Below are 20,590 nucleotides of genomic sequence, written 5' to 3'. Positions count from 1 at the left end.
TATAATTATGTAAGGAAAGTCTGCTTATTCTAACAGAAGTGTCTGTAATATGCAACTTAGGATTTATAATAAAATAAACCTGAATACTTCAAAGAAAATTGTGTCCATCATTTTGAAGTTGAAACCTAGAGATGCAGGCCATATGATCAACCTACATTTCCAGGTGAAAGATTTCTAAGTTATTCTCTGCTGGCATACTGCAGTGTCTGGTCATGCCTGAACCTTGTAGGCAAGTTACACCAATCCCAGAAAGAGCTCAAGTTCTGAGAAGCAAAAGGCAGCTTGGAGATGTTTAAACCCAACAACAACCCTCCTCTTCCCTCTCATCTTCATAGCTGAGCTGTGCTGTGACATGCATGAGACAAGCAACTGCCATAGCAAAAGAGACCTGTAACAACCAAGTAAATGTGCTGACAGCGCATCCAAGTAGTTGATGACCTGAAGAGGGCTCCAAAAGCTTTAAACCTGTTCTGTGCTAAAACAAAGGCCTCACAAAAGCAATATTCTTTCCCAAAATTTCTAACCCTAGTCCCCACCCCTATAGAAAGGTTGTAGTCACTGACAACAGCACTTTAAAAACGCTTAATACAAGCTCTTCAGTAAACTCAGGATATGCTGGAACAGAAGAAGCCTTGAGTCACCTACTATAAATAGTTTAGCACTACAAGCGCTTGGCTGTCTCTCCAATCTTCAACCCTTCCCATCTTTAATCAACAAATTGAGCACCACTTTGCAAAACAGTCTACAATTTAAAACTGAGGGGTGCTTGGCAAGTGTTTCATTCAGTTCAGGAAGAACCCCATGTGCCTATTTGGGATGGGAAGATTTAACATATCCAGGTCCATGGAAAGTTTTAATGATAAACCCCTGCCTTCCCTTACAGGACATACTACATTTCTCAGCCAGGCACTCATATTTATAGTTAACTAACTGTGATTATCTTAGAATGGGATAAGGGGCACTTCCACCCTGTTCACATTTTGCTTGCCTAAACAGGGACCAAATGCCAGAGTACATCTCCACAGAAGCAGAGATCACAGGCTATATTTACTATTTTTAGTTACTTTGAAACATAGTCTGCCCTTGGTTCTTATGCTTGGAGAGGGATGTGGAACTGGTTTTAAAAAAGGCAGTGTCATCTTGTAGCAGCCTTAAAAAAAAAAGACAGACTGCTTGTAGCTATTGTAAATCCTTGTTGTCCCAAACAGCACTATGTTAGTGTAAGACATTAACATAAGCAGCTTCCAAGAACAGAGATCTACTTGTAAATCTACCATCTAGTGCTTTACTGGGGTGGATGATTTTTTTTTTTTTTAATGGAAGAATACCATTAAATGGCAGAATGCAACCTGAAAATAACTTGCCAGTAAATGAGGAAAAGGATAACTCTACTGTTCCTTTATTTTTTTTGTGTCCTTGTGACAAGGTATTTAGTAGAACTCACAGAAATATTTGTTGGAATTTGACAGTGTTGCACTCTGAGAAATTCTGCTATGGCCTCAAACTTGTGACCTCTCAGCTATCAACCGTGTGCCTTAATACTCCAGAACTCTATTTCTGGCCAGGTAGAAATCTGGCCTTTTCAAACAGTAGAGCTAAGAGCTGGGATGGTGCAAGTGCTAATGGGAAGGAAGCAAAATGCTGGGGGTTTTTTTGCAAAGGATATCTTTAAATAGCTTAAGTTCTGTAAGAGCAAGGCTATGCACATGTGCGCATGCACCCACATACTGTAGGGACTGTAAGATGAACAGTAAAGGCAGTCTGGTTTCTTAATACAGCTGTAAAAATAATGGACTTTTTTGGGTCAGTGGCTGAACCAACCTCATCCTCCTTCCCCATCTCCTCTCCCAAATCAAGAGTTTGGCTCCAAGTGAGCTATAAAAATATAATTTTTATCAGTGAAACAAAATAACTGAAAAAAATCATAACACTTATTTCAGGGCTAATAAATGTCTTTTTTTTTTGGGCGGGATCTTTAATTTTATTTTTAAAATGTAGGTCAAGTTAAAACTAAATATACCTTAGCAAAGCAAAAACTTAAAGATACTTTTGGCTATGTCAAAACAGTGTCTGACATTTCTTTTAAATCTCCACCATTGAAAAAAAATCCCAACAATTCACCAGATCTGGTAAGTTTTGTTTCCTTTCCACAAAGCTGAATTTCTGAATTTACTTTTTTTGGGGAGAAAACCTATTAAATAGGTACTTTGCGTCAATCTTTCATTAGTCCCATGGGATGCCCATGCCTGCTATGGGACAGGGAGATCCGGTTGATGGGGATCCATCCCCTACCCTCCATAAATGCTGACCTCGTGAAGGAACACCTTGAGAAGCTGGATACCTTCAAGCCAGCTGGCCCTGACAATCTGCACCCCAGGGTACTCAAGGAGCTGGCGAGCGTCATAGCCCAGCCCCTGGCACGGACCTTTCAAAACTCCTGGCGCTCTGGTGTAGTGCCCAAAGACTGGAAGAAGGCCAATGTGGTGCCGATCTTCAAGAAAGGGAGGAGAGTGGATCCGGCTAACTACAGGCCCATTAGCCTGACTTCTATCCTGGGGAAGATCCTAGAAAAGTTTATTAAGGAGGCCATCCTTGAGGGACTGGCCCAGGCTAACATCCTAAGGGATAGCCAGCACGGGTTTGTTGCAGGTAGGTCTTGTTTGACCAATCTCATTTCCTTCTATGACCAGGTGACCTATCACCTGGACAAGGGAGAAGAGATTGATGTCATATGTCTTGACCTGGAGGCCCCTTACCAGGTTGTTGCCTGTGGCCAGGATCAGGTCCAACAGGGCATTTCCCCTGGTGGGACTGTGCACCTCCTGAATTAAGTGGAGGTCCTGTATTTTACCTAGGAACCTCCTGGAATGGTCCAACCCGGCTGATTGTTCCTCCCAGCAGATGCCCGGGTAATTAAAATCACCCATGACAACTACATCCCTTGCCTTAAGTGCCTCTGCAAGTTGGCTTGAAAATTCCCGGTCCAGCTCCTCCCCTTGGTTGCGGGGTCTGTAGTAGACCCCCCACTGTCAAATTGCTCTCCCCACGGTTCCCTTAAATCTTAACCCAGAGCATGTCAGCCTGCCCTTCCTCTGACCCCATTCACATTTAAAGTGTGACACACAAGCCAACTTGCAGGGAAAGAACATGTGAGCTAGGTATTTTAATAGCATTCTTTCAAATGCACATTGATATATTTTTTTACTTTTCTGCTGCCCCATCTTGTTTAGCAGGGAAGAGTTAGAAGTCAACAGTCAAACCTGTTTTCTCAATTTTCTTTGAACCACATTCTGCTATTATCTAATTGTTAACAGGTAAAGTAACAAATTTCTATCTTACTATCTAGATGTATGGCAATGTCTTACTCTGTGCAGCTTTTTGCCCTATCCACAGGAATATGTTAAGTACACACTGTAGCAATTAATGTCTTCCTTTTGCGCAGTGTGTGTTACCTTCATTATGCTTGCAGACTTTTCACTAAGATAAACTCAGTATAGTAAAAGCTGTTATCCAGCATCCATGGGGAACGGGGGGTGTCGGTTAATGAAATATGCCAGTTATCTGAGAATTCTACTTAGCCATAGTTGCAGGATGGGCAAGATATTCAGCGGTAAAGTCATGATACAGCACGAGCACAACGTGATCACAACAGTGGATGTTTACAATTGAGACTACTGCTAGCGACACTGCTCGGCAGCATCCTGAAGCTTCCATAAACAACAGATCTACGAGAAGCGCACGACAAGATGCCGCACAGCAAGGTGTATTGCCGTCTGTGACAGATGCCAGTTAATAGAGCATTCCGGATGGTAAAGTGCTGAATAACATAGCTTTTACTGTACATTAAAAATGTTTTCACTAAATCCTGTGGAAATATATCATCACTGGCTTTCCTAGAAATAATGGAGCAACTCGCAAATGTGTGTACATTTTTGTCATACACACACACACACACACAGTTTGGTTCAGTAACTACTAATTTTTCCAGTTAAATCTAGGTTCCTTTCCATTTTAATTGAATTACATTCCCAAAACAAAATTATGTGCTGATGAAGGAAACCCTAGCTTAAGGAAGGTGTTTATAATTGTCCTTAAATCAAATCCACAGGCAGTTTCTGTAGCTCACCAGTACTGTTAATCTTTTGCACTAAGATAATTCTGCACTGACAAGGTCACCCACCAGTGGGCCATCATATCAAGGAATGGTTCTGATGTGCTGAGACAAAATAATTCACAATTTTGCTTTCTGTGGAATTATCTTTCCCACAGACATGCCATCTTCATCTGTGTGCAGGGATATTACTTAACCGTATGAAGGTAAGTTTTCCTAGATACTGAGTTCCCTGATAGCTAGGCAAGGAAAGGAGCTGAAGGTGAGTGTACAGGAAAAAGGTAAGGTCAAAAAGGTAAAATGAAAGAGAAATGCATAGAAAGGACATAATTGAGAACAGTGAGAAAGAACAGGGACATGTCTGATACATTAATCCTTATGAAATCAGGGATTTCGTAAAATCCTTCATAAAATGCTCTTTCCAAGTTTAGCTCATATCCTACCTGGCGTAATTCTGACAGTCCTTTGAGGATTGCCTGTTGCCGGTCTTTGTTTTTCACAACTTCAGGATTAAGAAGTGGATCTCTCACATGATCAGAGCTAAAAATCTGTCGTGGTATATGGTAAGAATCTAAACATAATCATAATTTAATATATTAAGCATAATGTAAATAATGTAGTGATGTTTTTCCTTGAGTAAACTCTATAGTTTGTAAAAATACATTTTCTTTCATTGGCAGTTTTTCACCTCTAAAATTATTTTGTAAGTCAAATCACGTATAGGTTCCTGAAATAACCAATATAGTATTACGGGTGTTTTGTCAAAGAATTTTACTTGTAAACAGTGACAAAAAGCTAACTCTGTTATTTCCTTTTCATGTTTTCATAGTTGATCAAGCTTTTTGTATAATGCTTTGCCCTAACAAGTTGCTTCAACAAAGGCTTTTATAAGAACAAATGTCAGACTTCAGTGCACTGTTATAGCAGCTAATCACAAGAGGTTGCTTACAGACACAAGAAAACAAACAAACTGCTTTTTACTTTAAACTTGGTGCACCCCCGCACTAAACCCAGTGCATGCCCAGAAGACTCAGCTCGCCCAATTAAATAGATAAAAGTGCTAAAAAGCCCTACTGAAGAGCGTGATCTATATAGACCATGGAGCTGGGTTGAGCTAATGCACTGCTGCTTCTGGTAAAGTGTTTCCATTTTTTTTCATGTCTGTCAGCAGCCAGAATTCCTAAACTAAATCATGATGGTGTTTCCTCTCATAAGAATGTAAAAATTGCCATTTACTGCATCAAACAATAGGTCTATCTTCTCCAGTATCTTGGGTCACATGAGGGCAGAGAGTGGATGCTGAAAGGGAGAGCAAACGGGGTATTTTTTCCCCTCACTATTCCCTCTCTTGCAGCTCCCAGCATTTAAGATCTAGCAAAGTTCTAATTCACAGGCTGTACCCCTAACTCTCCTGCTCAATAGCTCCTGATGCCCCTTTCCTCCAAGAATCTCTCCAATCCCTTTTTGAAGGTAGCTAACTATCAGCTTCCACAACATCTGGTGGCAATGAGTTTCACACTAATTACATGCTGGGCACCTCTACACGAGACGTTTACTGTTCAGTTGGCTAATTAACCGAGCAGTAAACATCTCCGCGTCTACATGTCTGCACGTTATTAGGGCACATGAAACTAATAAGCTCTGCAGAAGGGTAGTACTTATACATACAAGTACAGTTGGACCCTAAGTTACGTGGGGGATACGTTCCTGAAAAACACGGTGTAAGTTGAAACGGTGTAACTTGAGGCATTGGAAAAGTCAATGGAAAACAGGGGGATAGGGACCTGGGACCAATATTTGATAACATTATTTCATAATAAAAGGATATTTGAATACAAAATAATGGGTAGCGTTATTAAAATCTTTACTCTTGGCTATGTGCTCATACAGAGACAAAGCTTTAGCCCTAATTGCCGCGCCATCGACAGCTGCTCATTTTGTATTGGTCATTTCACTGATCCAAAGATTAAGAAGTTTCTCAAACTTATCTAAATGAGGAATTCTAGTCACCAACGACACTCAGATTCACAGGGGTTGTCATTTTCACACAGTCTCACTTTTTTCCTCACTTTTTTTAATGGTACACACAGTCAATTCACTTAAACTGTATTGGAGAGCGATCCATGCAGCACTATTGCCTTCACTTAATTTATCAAAAATTTCTATTTTCTGGGCCAGGGTGATCGACTTACATGCTCTTCTGAGCATAACATCAAAGGCTGTCTTTGATGCCATGTTCACAAATATTAAGGGGTTAACTTAACCAAAAATGATGGACAACCTTGGAGGAGACGACAAGTGATGCTAACGCTATGTAAGCGAACTCCAAACTAACAACCACTCTACTGCAAGTAGTGTAAATGTGAGGCAGGGTATCGTGTAAGTTGAACCATGGTCGTGTTACATAAAGTGTGTATATGTGAATCAGTGTAACTTGAAACTGTGTAACTGGGGGTCCGACTGTAAATGCAAATACTACCCTGTTGCAAGGTTTTTTAATGCGTAACAGTGCACATGTAGACACTGACTGGTTGGCTGGGGTACAAGGATGCTTCAGTGTCAGGGCTGCCTGCTGGCTAGACCCATGCTGAAGCACCCTTGTGCACCGACTAGCCCCTCTGCAGCACACTGAGCCCAGTCTAAGCAGCCTCAGGCTGGCAGGCTGACCTCCTGGGCCCCCTGCCAGCCAGGGCTGCTGTGACCTGGTCCAATGTATTGTGGCCTGGGTGTACATGTAAACTGTGCCTGGAAGCTTCCCAGGAGCAATGAACTGCAGAGCATCTACATGTGCATGGAGCAGTTTTTTGCTGCGCATTATTGCTGCACATTAATGGCATGTAGTTTTAAACTTCCTACCTCCTAGTTTCATTTTATGACTATTAAAATTAAACTAGTTTTATTAAAAGTGAAACTCCTGTTTTATAAAGTGCACATTTCAGTACCATTAAACTGTTGATACTGTGGATCATGTGTTGAAGGTCTAGTCATTGGTGCATCTGGATCAAGGTAATACACTTCATTTGTTCTAACATAAGGAATAAAATGAGAAGAGGGAGGCCTTTCAGGTTCAGTAAATGGAGATGATTTCCTTTGTTGCATATCTGCGTTGGTATTTTTCGTTCTTCCGATATTGCCATTATGGACTGGGAAATTAGAAGCATTCATCTGTTTTTGCTGTATTTGGTATAATCTATTTTTAACTGCTGGAACAGGCGGTGATTCATATCTGTAGAAAACAACTGCTGTTAGACCAAACAGCCACTTCCAAGCAATATGCTTAATTTCTGTAATGTTTTTAGAATTTCTGAGATGATATTTAATGAATAAATCTTTAAACACAACATTTAAAACTGTCTTGTTTCCCCACCCTACTGAACACTGACTTTCTTTCCTACTGATCTTTCAGAAAACAAGACTCTGTGGATCTTGTTTTCCAAATAACACAGTGCCATCAGAATGAGTCTGCTCTACCTCTCTCATTGTTGCAGGATAGCGTGAGTGACTTGAAGGAAAAACCCGCTCTGGTTTCCATGTACCATAATGGTCAGTCCCTCTGGACCAAAACAATCTTTAAGGCTTGGTCAGTTTTGAGAATTCAGCTGTTGCTGTTCTATCCACTTGCAGCAAAGGTGAACTCTAGACTAACTAACGTTCTATAATTTTCCTTTTACAGCATATATTTAATAAGTCTCTCACATTTTGTTACCACTTGAATGATTTCCTTGTTGTTCTCTTGGGAAGCTAATGCTAGTTCTATGCAATTCAAATAAACAACTGATATTCTTGAAATCTATGCTAGTTCTTTTAAGGTTAAAATGCTATTTTAACCATTTTCAATAAGCCATACCCAAAGTTAAATCCAAACAAGTGAGTTACATTAAAAATAAAGGCCTGCAGACTTCTGCTAAACTGACCACAAAAAGGTGCAGGTCTACTTCTGAAGAAACTTAATTTACCCTCATTTAGGGATGAGTTGTGTTTTCTGATGGATACATTTTGCTCTCACTGAAGTTTTAAAAACCTATCAAAAATTAAAATTTAGCCATTAGGATTTAATAGGCCATTAGGGTGCTGGAACAGTTTCTTCACTGAAGAATCAGATTTGTTCTGCACCAAATAAAACTCTGCGGCTGGGTTAATGAGTGACTACACCAGAGCTGGCAGTCTATGGTCCATGAAGCTAAAGAGCTTCTGGAAGTTTCAGTACTGAGGCACTCTGCTAGCATTTTGGAGGCACAGGGCTTCTCCCATGTGGCAGGAAGCAGGGGGAGTGGTGACTTGTTCTGGCTCTGCCTCCAGCAGCAATGGGGAAGGCCAGGTTGGATGTGTCCTGCTTCCAGAGCTAAGCTCCATTAAAGTGCCCCCACCAAGCTGCAAAATGTAGCTAACCTCACACAGGACTAGAGGAGAAAAGTTAAGTACTTAAAACAGTGTTTCTGATATTTGCAATCCCTAGCTTTCAAAAGTCATGAGTCAAGTGCCAAAAAACTCAAGATTGGCTTTAAAACAAATGATTTTGTTTATAATGTTCTTTTTAGCCAGTTTTTAGTACTGGAATCCCATTGGAACATTTCAACTTAGAAAACTAAAGAACCTTTATTTGACTGATCACCAAACTTTTCTGCTTTCAGATGCAGCATAATTTACTGAAGAATAATATTCTGGACTGTGCCTAGTACAGGCGCATATATCTACTGTGCTTTTAGTAAAGAAATCTTATGCTAAAAATAATACTCTAATTTCTTTTTTGTATATTTTTTCTTGTAGTAACTGATACAGAATACAGACCTACCTTTCTTCATGAATGTTTGGAGACGGTTCTTCCTAAAAGATCAAGAAAGTAAAAATTTAAACCCCCAAATTTTTATAATGTATACTGCGTTTTGAAATACTGCTGTCTTCTACAGCAGTGGTTTTCAACCTGTGGTCCATGGACCTCTGGCAGTCTGCAGACTATGTCTAAGGGGTCCACAAAAGATTACTATGATTTAATCAAAAGTATGTGAATGGCCACTCTTACAATTCAAAGGGGTTTGCACCTCCATTCAAAATTTTTTAGGGTCCCACACATGAAAAATTATTGAAAACTACTGTTCTACGGGTCTCCCTGAATTCAGGGAAAAAAGATGCCTGAAAATTGTATCCAAAAAGTGCCCTTATACACATTATAGACTAAGTTAATTGGTGGTGGAATGTTACTGAAGTCAGCTGAGATCCTGAAGATCACGTGCAAAGTTTGGGATTTCATACCTTCTCATGTTCAGAGGCACCGTTTTTTAAAAGCACATTGTGACTGAAGGAGAGACCCCATGAGGCCATGTCACTCCCTGTCCCTGTGTGATTACTAGGGGAAGGACTCTGTTAGCCCAGCAACAGACACATTCTTTCTAATGTAGAAGGGCTTAATGGTTTAAAATTTCAAGCAGCAGAATCAGTTTGGCTTTAGACCATGGAAGTGGTATCCTGGAAGAGAGATGAGGAAGCTGCAGAAGTAGCTAAAGTAATTCCACAATCTGACTCAGTTTTTAAAAGTTTGTAATCAGTTTTGAAAGTCTGTGTTTCTACAGTATTCATTTTCTGACAGGAAGGTAAATGATCTTAAAAAGGTCATTTGACAACTGGAGCCATTTTTCAATGGAAGATCATGCTGGAACAAAGGAGGCTACAAGGCAGTCCACTAACCCTGGCAGTGAGAGATACCAACAATAGTCTTTCAAGGTTTTTTCCTTCAGCCATAGGCTACATATTTGTTTGAGAAAGGGAAAAGAAGAAAATATATGCTTACGAGCATATATATTGCTGTCATAAACACACTCTAATTAGCTTGCAAGGGCTTTTTCTAGTTCTTCGTAAAAATTACAGTTCAACCCCTGCACCCCTTTCCCCAAGAACATACATTGGTGGATGCAAAACAGCAAGTGAACAAAGTAATTCTAGCCTGTGGTGGTACAATAACTATCCAGAGTTAGGCTTTTCTGAAAATAAGATTTCCTCTATATAATCCAGGGGTGGGCCTGAGGCTGCCGCTACAGCACTCCACATGGGGCCAAGTCACTCCCACTATCACCAGGGCAGCATGCACCGTGCTCTCACAAAACCAGGCCCCAGGCAGCGTACTTCCAGGGGAGCTGTTCCTGGTGCAGCTGCAGCTGTCAGGGTGCTGCTCTGCTCCCCTTGCCTCCTGCAATAGCTCCTGCCCCAGCCCCAGCCGTGCCACTCCAGGCAGGATGGGAGCAAGCTTCAGCCAGGTGGCTTAGTCCCCAGTGCATGGGCTCTGGATCCAGCTCCAAGGTACTTTCCACTCACTCTGCCCGCCCGCCCGTAGGTTGCTGCTCATCATGCCAGGTGAGCAGAGCAGGTGGAAGGCAGCCAGGAGCTAGAGCTGGAGCCCTGCATGCTGAGGCACGAGCCACCTGGCTAAAGCTCCCTTCCCCCACACTGCCCCTGTGGGCAGGAGGAGCTGTCACTGGAGGTGAGAGGAGCAGAGCAGCACCTAGCTGGCTGCAGCCACATCAGGAATATCCCCGCCAGAAATTGTGAGCTGGCTGGGGCAGGGGCTGGAACCAGGGCCGTGGGTAGGCTGGTGAGTGCAGATAGGAGTGTGGTGCAGGTTGCCCTGGGCAGGAGCAGGTGGGGCTCAGCCCCACACAGTGTCATGGGGACAGGTGCAGACTGCATGACCTGGGTGAGCTCTGTTCCACATGTTCCCCTGCCCCCGCCTCATCACACCTGGGTAGCATCCCCCCCCACCCCAATACCTTCACAGGGCAGAAGCATGCAGGGAGTGGATTGTGGCTTGGCCTGGACCCTGGTTCTGAACTCTTGCCACCCTGTGACCTGGCCCCATGATCTTGGCCTTGCCCACCCTGCTTCCAGCCCACCCGCAGCACCATAGGGAGTTTTGGTGAGTTGTTGTGGGGTGGAAATATTGACCCTCTCCACAACAGCTCATCAAAACTCCCTATGATGCTCTCAGGCCCAAATAATTGTCCACTCCTGATATAATCAAAAAATGAGAACAGAGTTGGAAGGAACAAAGACAGAGAAGAGTATTGTAGTGATATCAAAGCCCAGGTGAGTGAAATCTCAGTGTATTAGATCATTAAAGTACTACTTTACTTTATTGCTGTTCTTCACTGCAAGCCTTGGATCTGAGTACAAATCCCAACGCTGGAGTTGCATCCATGATTTTCTAGCCCTACACAAATCATATACTCATTGAGCTAAAATGACAATGAAAAAATGTTGCTGTCAAACACCAATTTGTTACCTTTCTGACTGTATGTCCCTTGCTCATCATGTCAGTTTTCTGGTGAGGTAAAGGAGACCTCTCTGGAGAAGGACCTTTCTTTATACAGAGATTACCTGGGATATTCCTTTCTACCAACTGAAGCAGCTCCATTTGTCGTCTTACTTTCTTTTCTTCCCTTTGTCTTTGTAGCCGTTGAGGATATCTCTCTGAGGCCGGAATATATCTTTTTCCAGGTTTATTTATATTCCAGTCAGGTCTCTTCCCATATTTTCCCATAGGTTTTGTTTGTTTTTCTTGTCTTGCAAATTGGTCATACTGAGCACTATAATAAGTGCCATTATTCTCTTTTTCTGAAATTTTCTTTTTATCCGGGCACTGCATTTCTTTTTGGCACTTCTTGCTATTAAATTTCTCTTTGTATTCTATGGAAATATCTGGAGATGTACTGTCCACATTTCTCTTTTCTATGCATGATTCAGAGTTGATACATACTCTGGAGTTGAAGTAATCTAAAAACAAATGTATCTTTTATTTTTACGTTTTTCAAAGCAGTCTAAATGATATCTTTGATTTGTAATTGAACAACAGAATATCAATCTATCAACGCTACATTTGTTCATAACTCTAGCTGCTACAATAAGAACATACTTATTCTTTTTGCTGTAGCAGAGTAGATAGGGTAGAATGTCAGCTCCCGTGTGGAGCAGACATGATTAAGCCACAGATCTCTGGCATACCTGAGAACTAAAAGGTATATGTATAAATAACCTACAAGTCTAGACTGGCTACAATGGGGAGATTTTTGTTTTAGTAGAGGACTAACACCCTTAAATGCACCTTTTTGATCATAAATAACCCTCTTTATGACTGCTATAAGCTTACTGACTTTGCATAAGGGCAGATGGGCCAGAGGGGAAAAAGAGGAAATAAACAGAGACAACTGCAAGATATGAGGAAATAGTAAAAGTATATACAGGAGACCCTCACCATTCATGGTGGATACGTTCTAGAGATCCCTGCAAATGGGGAAATCCACAAATACTGTACTACATTGTCTACATCGAAAACTTGTTTGGGCTTGTAACCCTTTTCCTTGATGATTTTAAGAAGCTGCAGGGGATAATCCCATGCTGCTTCACAGTCTGCTGACGCCAATTCTCCCATCAACTTCACATTATGTAGGCTGTGCCTCTTTGTAAATTTCTTGAAGCACCCCTTACTTGCGGAGTGCAGTAACAAAGTGTCATCATGCCGCGCGGGGAAGAGCGTGTGGGTTGGTGCAGTGCACCGCGAATATTCGAAAATATGAATCGTAAATCTGCGAATAGCAAGGGTTTCCTGTATGTTGAATGTGAACAAGAATCAATAAGTGATGTAAGCATGAAATCAGCTAAAATCCAAACAAGGAAAGGTAGAATTTGAATGGATGGCAGCAAACAAAGGAAAATAACTTGGGTACAGGGAACTGAAGACACCACCATGCAGATGTATAGAAGTCCGCTTGCCTGATGATTGGCCACCAGCATCACCAAATGAGACTACTTATCCCACATGTAATGTATCTTGCTACTTTATTTCATTTAATATGTTAATAAATCAAAGTGTCCCATTTGACTGGAAAGGTCTGAGGTCTCATTTATTGTTGCCACCCTGGCCACCTGTACGTCAGGTTTAACAGAATTAAATACAGTGACAAGGAAAACATAGCCTACGTTTTAAAACACCAGTCAGTAACATTTTCTGGCAGTGTGCTGGAATGGCCCAGCTTGGATCCAAGGCAGGCTAGTACTGGGACTACACAGTGCAGCATGGAAAAGCCCCTGCCACTGAATGCTGCCAATACCACAGCTCTGTGGGCTGGGTTCAGCCCATGGGCCAACCCCTTTTTTAAAGCATTGAGAACAAAACCTAGTTAATGTAAGAAAATCTACGCTGTCTTGAAAAGTGGGGAAAGTCTATGCAGCACAAGGGAGTACCATGCTGAGATGCTGCAGCCATACCAAGATGCCCCATGGCCTTTCTGCATGCACCAGCTCCTGAAATGGGGGCTGTGTTAGTCCTGTAGTATGTCTGTCAAGACTCGTTGGCATGCACACAGAGTGTAGCACCAAAGATGATACTTTGTGTGCTTTGGAAGCTGGTGAGCATGCTCAGCACAAGCACTGCTGTGCGTTTTATTTGACCAACCCATGCAGTTCAATTTCTGTCTGGTTAGTTAAATGATGAAGAACAAATTATAACTTTTTATAAAATATTCATTGCACATCTGATTCAAGGTTTGTCAGATCATAATAACCATTTATATGATACTAGCAGTAACTGAAATCCCCAGTCTGGTATCTATTTTTCCCTCTTCTTCCAAAAGGGAAGTGATTTTGTTTCAGTGTTTAAAACTAATTAGAATCTAGTTCTCTCCACATGCTACACTAAAAGCACTCGAAATACTACTTAGTTCTGTAGACTTGCCAAAGCTTTCTACTCCTGCTACTGAATTCCTCCCAACCACTTCAGTGCAGCAAGTTAATAATCATGCACTTATTTTAGATATTTGTTATGATTAGAAACTCCTCACCTTCCCTATCAACAGCTGCACATTCTGGTAAGTATGGTAATTTCTGCCTTAACCACAATGCTACAAAATGCAGTCTGCCCTTCATTTTGGTTGTCATTAGTGATGTTAGACATCTGGGAACAAACTACAAGTGTTGGTAACTTACAGCCCATGGGTCAGATCCAGCCCATGGAGCTGAAGGGCTTTGCCTGTACCCATGCCCAGACCTGCACCAGGACTGGCTAGCAGGGAGCTACGTGGCTACACCAGGGCTACGTAGCTGGGAGCTGGCTTGTGCTGCTGCTGCTTCTCCTGGCCCCCTATTCCCTAGCCATGGCATGGGCACAGCTGGTGGGGAGTTGTGCAGGGGCTGGATAACTTGCAGCTACATCCACACTATTTCCCACTTGCTCCTCACCTCCCAGCTGCAGCACTGCTTCCCATCAGATGTAGGCAAAGTCCCCTCACCTCTGACACACTGCCAAAATCATCAGGCCTATATTTAACTGGAGCCAAGTTGTTCCAGCCCAGAGCTTGTTTAAAGATTGCCAGCTGCAGAACTAGAAGGTCTGGATACCCAGATACACCAATTACTTTTCTACATATTTTACAAGGAGGAATTGTGGAAAGGGTTGCCACTTGTTAGACTCAGTGTCTTTTGGCACTTCTTCTCTCCAAATCTAAAATCACTGGCAGCAATTTTGCTAGTATCCGTTATTCCTCATTAGAACACAAACTCAGCAAGATACTTCAGCATGTGCTTAAGCAGTACCACTGAAGTTAATGGGAATACTCACATACTTCAAATTAGGCTCCTGCTAATGAATTGGGTTTTGCCTGGCTTACTAGTAAGGTATGTAGCATTGGCATATTACAACCAGACCAATTTGAATTTGCTAGAGACAGAAAACAGATTTTGCTAAACCCTTGATGGTACTCAGACTCAATGGCTGTGTCCCCTTGAGCAGAGGCATGCAGCTGCTGTGGGGGAAAAAAGCAGCAGTGCAAATTCATGCCACTGCCTTCTGCCCCAGAAGAGGCCCTGCACACACAGGTTCAGCATGGGGAAAAATGCTCCAGGTGGGATAAGAGAGGCTGAGGGCAGCACCTGGGCCAATCCCAGCAGTCTTACCTGGGGTTCTCCTGGGGCTCCAGCAGCAATTTGGATGCACAGAACCTGGCCAGCAGCTTGAAGTGTGGCTGTGGCTGGCCAGGCTCTGGTTTCAGGCGATGCACACTTCTGTCACGTGCAACACTGTGCTTTTTTGCTGTGTGCTTCTTTTTTTAAACCAGAATTTCCTGATATCTAAATCTGGCTCCACAGTGCAGTGTGGAGAACCAAATCACGTGCATGGGGTGTGTTTTGTGGCTCCTCAAAAGCCTGTGAGGTGCCCCAAAATGCACGTGAACGTGGCCAATAAGGCTCACTTTTTATACGTTTCTGCATGCCTTCTCTACTTAAGACCCATAACATCTCATCCAAGGTTAGCTCTTCTATTTTAGCTAATAAAGCATATTAGCTTAACAGGAACTATCTTACCTAAGTGTTCACTGGTACTCCATGCTATATAAAGATGATTTGTTTAGCCCCCAACTAAATAATCACAATTAGACTTTTGGAATTTCATACCTGTCTGCACAGCAGTGTCTCTCCTAGGGGAGGTTTCTTTTACATTCTGATCCATCTTAGGCCTAATGTCTTCAGAGGAATTATCATGACCTAAATTTGAAAGGTCAGTTTTATAATTCACACATACTGAATCACCTAAAAATACGAAGCAAATGACTTGATTAAAGAATTTAATATTTAAAACACAGTATCAAGTTAACAGTATCACCATGGATTAGTACTTCTGAACCCAACTCTGCTACCGGCTTAGTTTGACCATGTTCCACTCCATTACCCTCTATGTCTCTTAGGTCTTCTTTAAAATGTCCATCAGTGTCTCTCTTCATTTCTGAAATGTGAATAATATTATTTGCTATTTTGAGGCTTGACTCATATTGAATAAATTTAGGCTGCTGAGATACTTAATTCAAAGAAGCTTTAACAGGGTAAGTCTTCTTCTGTTTCTAAAGCCAAGGAGCTAGTAAGTCTAGACTTACTATTAAAGCAGATTTTTTTGCTCAAAAAACCCATCAATGCTCATTCAAAAACCAAAGGAATATCAGATACAGATGGAAATATCAAAGTTTGATACTTGCCTCCCGCAAGGTTCTTCTGCAATTTTGAAATGTCATGTCCTTTCTGAGCCAAGTCTCGAATACGCTGTTCCTGTTTCAGTCTCTGTGCCAGTTCTTGAGCTTTCTGCATTGTCTGATAGAGTTTATTTGTTTTAAGAGTCATGATTTCCTATAGTAAAAAGGAGGTAAATATATGTGATTGTTCATTCTGCGAACAAAAATAAATAGGGTAGCATAATCTCCTCCTGACATTTACAATTATCCATATTTTTGGCTACTGGGGGATTTATATTTTTTAACTTTTTCTACTGAACAGAAAAAAGAAAACTAAACGGTATGAACAGGTACAAAATTTAACTCCAGCCATATGTAATGCTAATAGAGTTCAATAATGGCACCATAGCAGAACGAGGGACAGAGCTCAGATGCTCAAACATATTTGGGCACCTCATTTCATTTCATGTTAATGGGAGTGAGGGCCTATGTACCTCAGGCCCTAGCTTCCTCATTACCATGTTGCCTGAAGAAAAGAAAAGAAGCAAGAATTAGAAAATCATACACCCTAATTCTACCACATGGAGACAGTAAAGCATCCCCAAACATACCAGTACCACTTCATATTTTCAAGGCTCAATGGATTGAGGAGGAGAAGACAGGAAAAAGGAACACTTTCTACAGTGAGGGGTTATTCTATCAGCACACTGCAGATTTCAGAGTAGAAAGATGCTAAAGGTAGGGTCCTATCAAGCGTTCCTAGTATACATTATAGTTTGTCTTTTACATGCCTTTTACATGGTCTACAAAATACATAAATTGTACTTAAATTCTGATTCCATAAGAGTCAAATTCAACCAAAACTATCCAACTTTCCTGACAGTTCTGTGCCATTAAAGAGAAATGCAATACAGAGGCCATAATATCTGTAAAAATGGTTCCAATTTCCATGCACATTCTGTGTTCTGAGTGGTGTAAAATATACCTAGAGTCCACAACTTCTCTTCCATAAGGGAAAAATAATTCCAGTTAATGTGTCTCAAATCTTTACCTAAATCTTTTAATTTAATTTTGTTTCTTCAACAAGTTTGTCCATAGGGGTATGGATGAAGCCCCAGCACAAACAGCAAATATGGATCCACCAAGACAACAGAAGGTACCACTTAAAACTTAAAATAAAGTTTACCTTGAGTATTGTGGGTAAAGGATTTATAACAGTACTAGGCCCTGGGGGTGGCCGTGACTCCCCCTGGTGGCCACGCAGCTCCTGTCCTACTCTGGCCCCTTGGGTACCCTCCCTTTCCTCTCACCTGCCACACCTTTGATGAAATAATTAGATTATGAAAAAGGGGGCTGCCCCAAGGTCCCAGAGTGAACCCTCTTCTATTCTTGGTCCAGTGATCTCAGTCCTGCCCACGTGTTAAGTGGCACCTTCCTGGCCCTCTCTGTGCCCCCCAGGTCACCAGTTACCTTCATGGCCCCCTACCACTGGGGCTCTGTGAAGCTTTGGCTCCTGATTCGATAGAGATTCGGCTCAATTTGGAGGCCGAATCCCCGAATCCGAACCCGAATTGAATCAGGAGACTCTTTAATCTCTCTGAATCGGTTTGGAGAGATTTGAAAAGATTTGGCAATTCAGATATAGACACAGCTTTAACTGTTTTTTCTACATACCTCAAGGTACCAGGTGACTTGTGAATGCTGCGATGGTGGAGCAGATGGACCATGCTTGGCAGGAGACCCAGAAGTGAACCAAAAGCCCTCCCGCATCCCTCCAGCTCAGTGACTAGTGCCTTCTGGGTCTGGGTGGGCAGCCGGGGTCACCCCATGGCCAATCACCCAGCCGGGGAGGTGTGGGGGCCCCCCCGTGCGCTTGGCGGTGGACCCAGAAGTGGACCAGAAGTACTTTCCGGGTTCACTGCCAAGCACAAGTGGGGGGCCCCCTGTGCTCCTGTGGGACACTCCAGCCACCCCAGCATTGCAGTGTTCACAGGCTGCACCTGGTACTTCAAGGTATGTAGAAAAAACATTTAAAGCTTTGTCTGTGGCTGAATTATTGATTGTCCAAATCAGCATGGAATCTTAAGATTCGGATTTGGCCAAATTGAATTGGGGACAGTGATCCGAATCAACAAATTGAATCACTATCCCTGATTCAGGCCAAATCCAAATCCAAATTGAATACAGCCCATTTCACACACCCCCTGCTTTTCAACCCTGCAGCCATGCCCAGGCTGGTTATTGGTTAATCACTACAATGTCAGGTTTCCTTAGGCCTCCATACTCTTGTTGCGGTCTTGACATTCCCAGCCTTCACCCCTTTCCTTTAACTGGGCTTCTTAGCCTAGGCAGACTGCAATGGGCCTCAGCTCATTGGCTCCAGCCCCCGTCTTGCCCCCATCTTGGGTTCTAGGTTCTTGCCCCTGGTTTTCAGTCCTCTTGGGCTCTGGGCCCTTGGCCTTCGTTTCGCTCTCTCGGGTTCTGAGCCGTTGGTCCTGCAGACTTTGTCCTTCTCAGCTTTCTGCCTGGCTGGTCTTGAGAGCCCCAGCATCCTCCTCCAAAACCTCACACAACCCTCAAGCACTAATGTGTGCACAGTGCACCCCTCAAACACCCCACTGTGGCCTTCTCATTCATCACTTATAGTCATTCCCTGTCCATCAGTATAAAGCAACCTGGGGCCCCCTCCCCCTGGTTGCCATCTTCTCCTTGGTGGTGTGACCAGAAGTCCTGCCTCCAATCCCTCACTTTTGCCACTGGAAGTCCCTTTTCTTGCCCCTGGAAGTACTTGTTTTGGGGAGGGGGAGGTTGCCATCTTGGAACCAGAAAAAATCAAATAATATACTAAAAGTCAAACATCTACTATAACATTTTAACTTTCTTAAAAAATTAGCCAGTTGCCCATCATGCATTGCCCAAATGATGGGAGGGGGGGAGGAGGGGGTGGGGGGGCAGAATGGAGCCCTGGGCCCTCCCCACCATCTGGACCCACTTGCCTCTACATTACCTGCAGGGAGCAGGGCCAGTCTGTTGCCACCACCTCCAGGGAACAGGGCTGGGGGGGGGCGGGGGGGCATCTGTCAGAATACTACTTTGCACTCTGATTGGCTGTTTCCATAGACCAATCAGAGTGCAAATACAGCATTACAGACAGACAGACTGAGGTTTTTATAATATTAGAATATATTTTTGTCCTGATTTATGTGTGTTCGCGTAGTGTATATAGAAGTTATTGCAAAATAGCTCAAAAATAAAGTTTTACTTTTATATACTCCTTGTGGGGGGGGGTGTAGCTAGGGGATGAGTATGTATATATGGTGGCGTGTGCAGCGTGGTGGGTGGGGGTGTGTGGGGTTTGTGAGGGGGTGTGGCCGTGTGTGTGGGGTGATGTAGAGTATGTTGGGGTTGTGGGTGTGTATGTGGGAGGGTTGTGGCTGGTGAGGGCATAGTGTCCGCCCCGCTGTCCACCCCGAGGTGCCTATGCAGTTGCCATCAGCACGGAGCTGTTGCCAGAGCTGTGCAGCCTGGCGGAGCTGTTTGCACTCTGCCCGCTGCTTGCTGCAGCTGCCCAGAGCCCGGGCTGGCTCCAAACAGCTGTGCCAGGCTCATCACCTCCGTGCCAGGAGCGGGGGAGAGACCAGGGCTGCGCTGCCTCAGGCCCCTCCCCCACCACCCGCTCCGAGGTGCGCCTGCACATGCTGGTATGGAGCTGATCCTGGAGCCCAGCACAGCTGTTTGGAGCCTCCCGGCAGCAGCGCCCCCAGCTCTGGGGAGCTGCTGCCAGCCGGGATCCCGGGCTGCTCCCAGCAGGCAGCTGGGATGCTGCAAGCCCTGCTTGGAGCAGCCTGGGCTCCAGAAGCTACCCAGAGTGGGAGTAGCTGCTGGCAGCCACAGAGCCTGGGCTGTGGGGCAGGGGCTTTGGGTGGGGGGCAAGTAGCAGTAGGGCTGTGGGGCAGGGGCTTTGGGGAGAGCAAGAGGTAGTAGGGCAGGGGCCCTGGTGAGGGGGAAGGGGCAGTAGGCTGGGGGGCAGTAGGGCTGGGGGCAGGGGCTTTGGGGAGGCAAGGGCAGTAGGGCTGGGGGCAGGGGCTTTGGGTGGGGGCAAGAGGCAGCTGGGCTGGGGGTAGGAGCTTGGGGGGGCAAGGGGAAGTAGGGCAGGGGCTTTGGAGGAGGAAAGGGGCAGTAGTGATGGGGGCAGGAGCTTTGGGGGGCAAGGGGCAGTAGGGCTGGGGCGCAGGGGGGCAAGGGGCAGTAGGGCTGGGGTTCAGGGGTTTTGGGGGGGCAAGGGGCAGTAGGGCTGGAGGGCAGGGGCTTTGGGTGGGGGCCAAGGGGCAGTAGGGCGGGGGGGCAGGGGCTTTGGGTGGGGGGCAAGGGGCAGTAGGGCTGGGGGGCAGGAACTTTGGGTGGGGGGCAAGGGGCACAAGCAGTGCATCCTGCCATGTACCCCTTGCCCTCATCTTGTTTTTCTGCCATGCCGGCACTCTGGCACCTTCCAAGGTAG

At 44.0% G+C, this 20,590-nt stretch overlaps 1 protein-coding gene across 7 annotated transcripts in view; it reads right to left on the bottom strand.

Annotated features, from left to right (window-relative positions):
* CCDC66 (coiled-coil domain containing 66) overlaps positions 1–20,590 on the bottom strand; it is a 44,701-nt gene that overhangs the window by 668 nt on the left and 23,443 nt on the right. For 2 of the 7 annotated variants that reach the window (XM_090022150.1, XM_090022149.1), the window contains exons 13-19: positions 16,120–16,267; positions 15,819–15,872; positions 15,545–15,679; positions 11,382–11,872; positions 8,904–8,935; positions 7,054–7,337; positions 4,555–4,682 (exon numbers count right to left, since the gene is read on the bottom strand). In XM_090022150.1, coding sequence (XP_089878276.1) covers positions 4,555–4,682; positions 7,054–7,337; positions 8,904–8,935; positions 11,382–11,872; positions 15,545–15,679; positions 15,819–15,872; positions 16,120–16,267 — 1,272 coding nt within the window. Of the gene's footprint in view, positions 1–4,554; positions 4,683–7,053; positions 7,338–8,903; positions 8,936–11,381; positions 11,873–15,544; positions 15,680–15,818; positions 15,873–16,119; positions 16,268–20,590 lie in introns of those variants that run through there. The other 5 variants (XM_090022153.1, XM_090022152.1, XM_090022151.1 and 2 more) reach the window with 4 other exon arrangements.

This window comes from Crocodylus siamensis, chromosome 11 (assembly GCF_052110815.1).
Source record: "Crocodylus siamensis isolate JL-2025a chromosome 11, ASM5211081v1, whole genome shotgun sequence".
Classification (NCBI taxonomy): domain Eukaryota; kingdom Metazoa; phylum Chordata; order Crocodylia; family Crocodylidae; genus Crocodylus; species Crocodylus siamensis.
The sequence above is the reverse complement of the archived record's forward strand: the minus strand, read 5'-3'. Positions and strand labels throughout refer to the sequence as shown.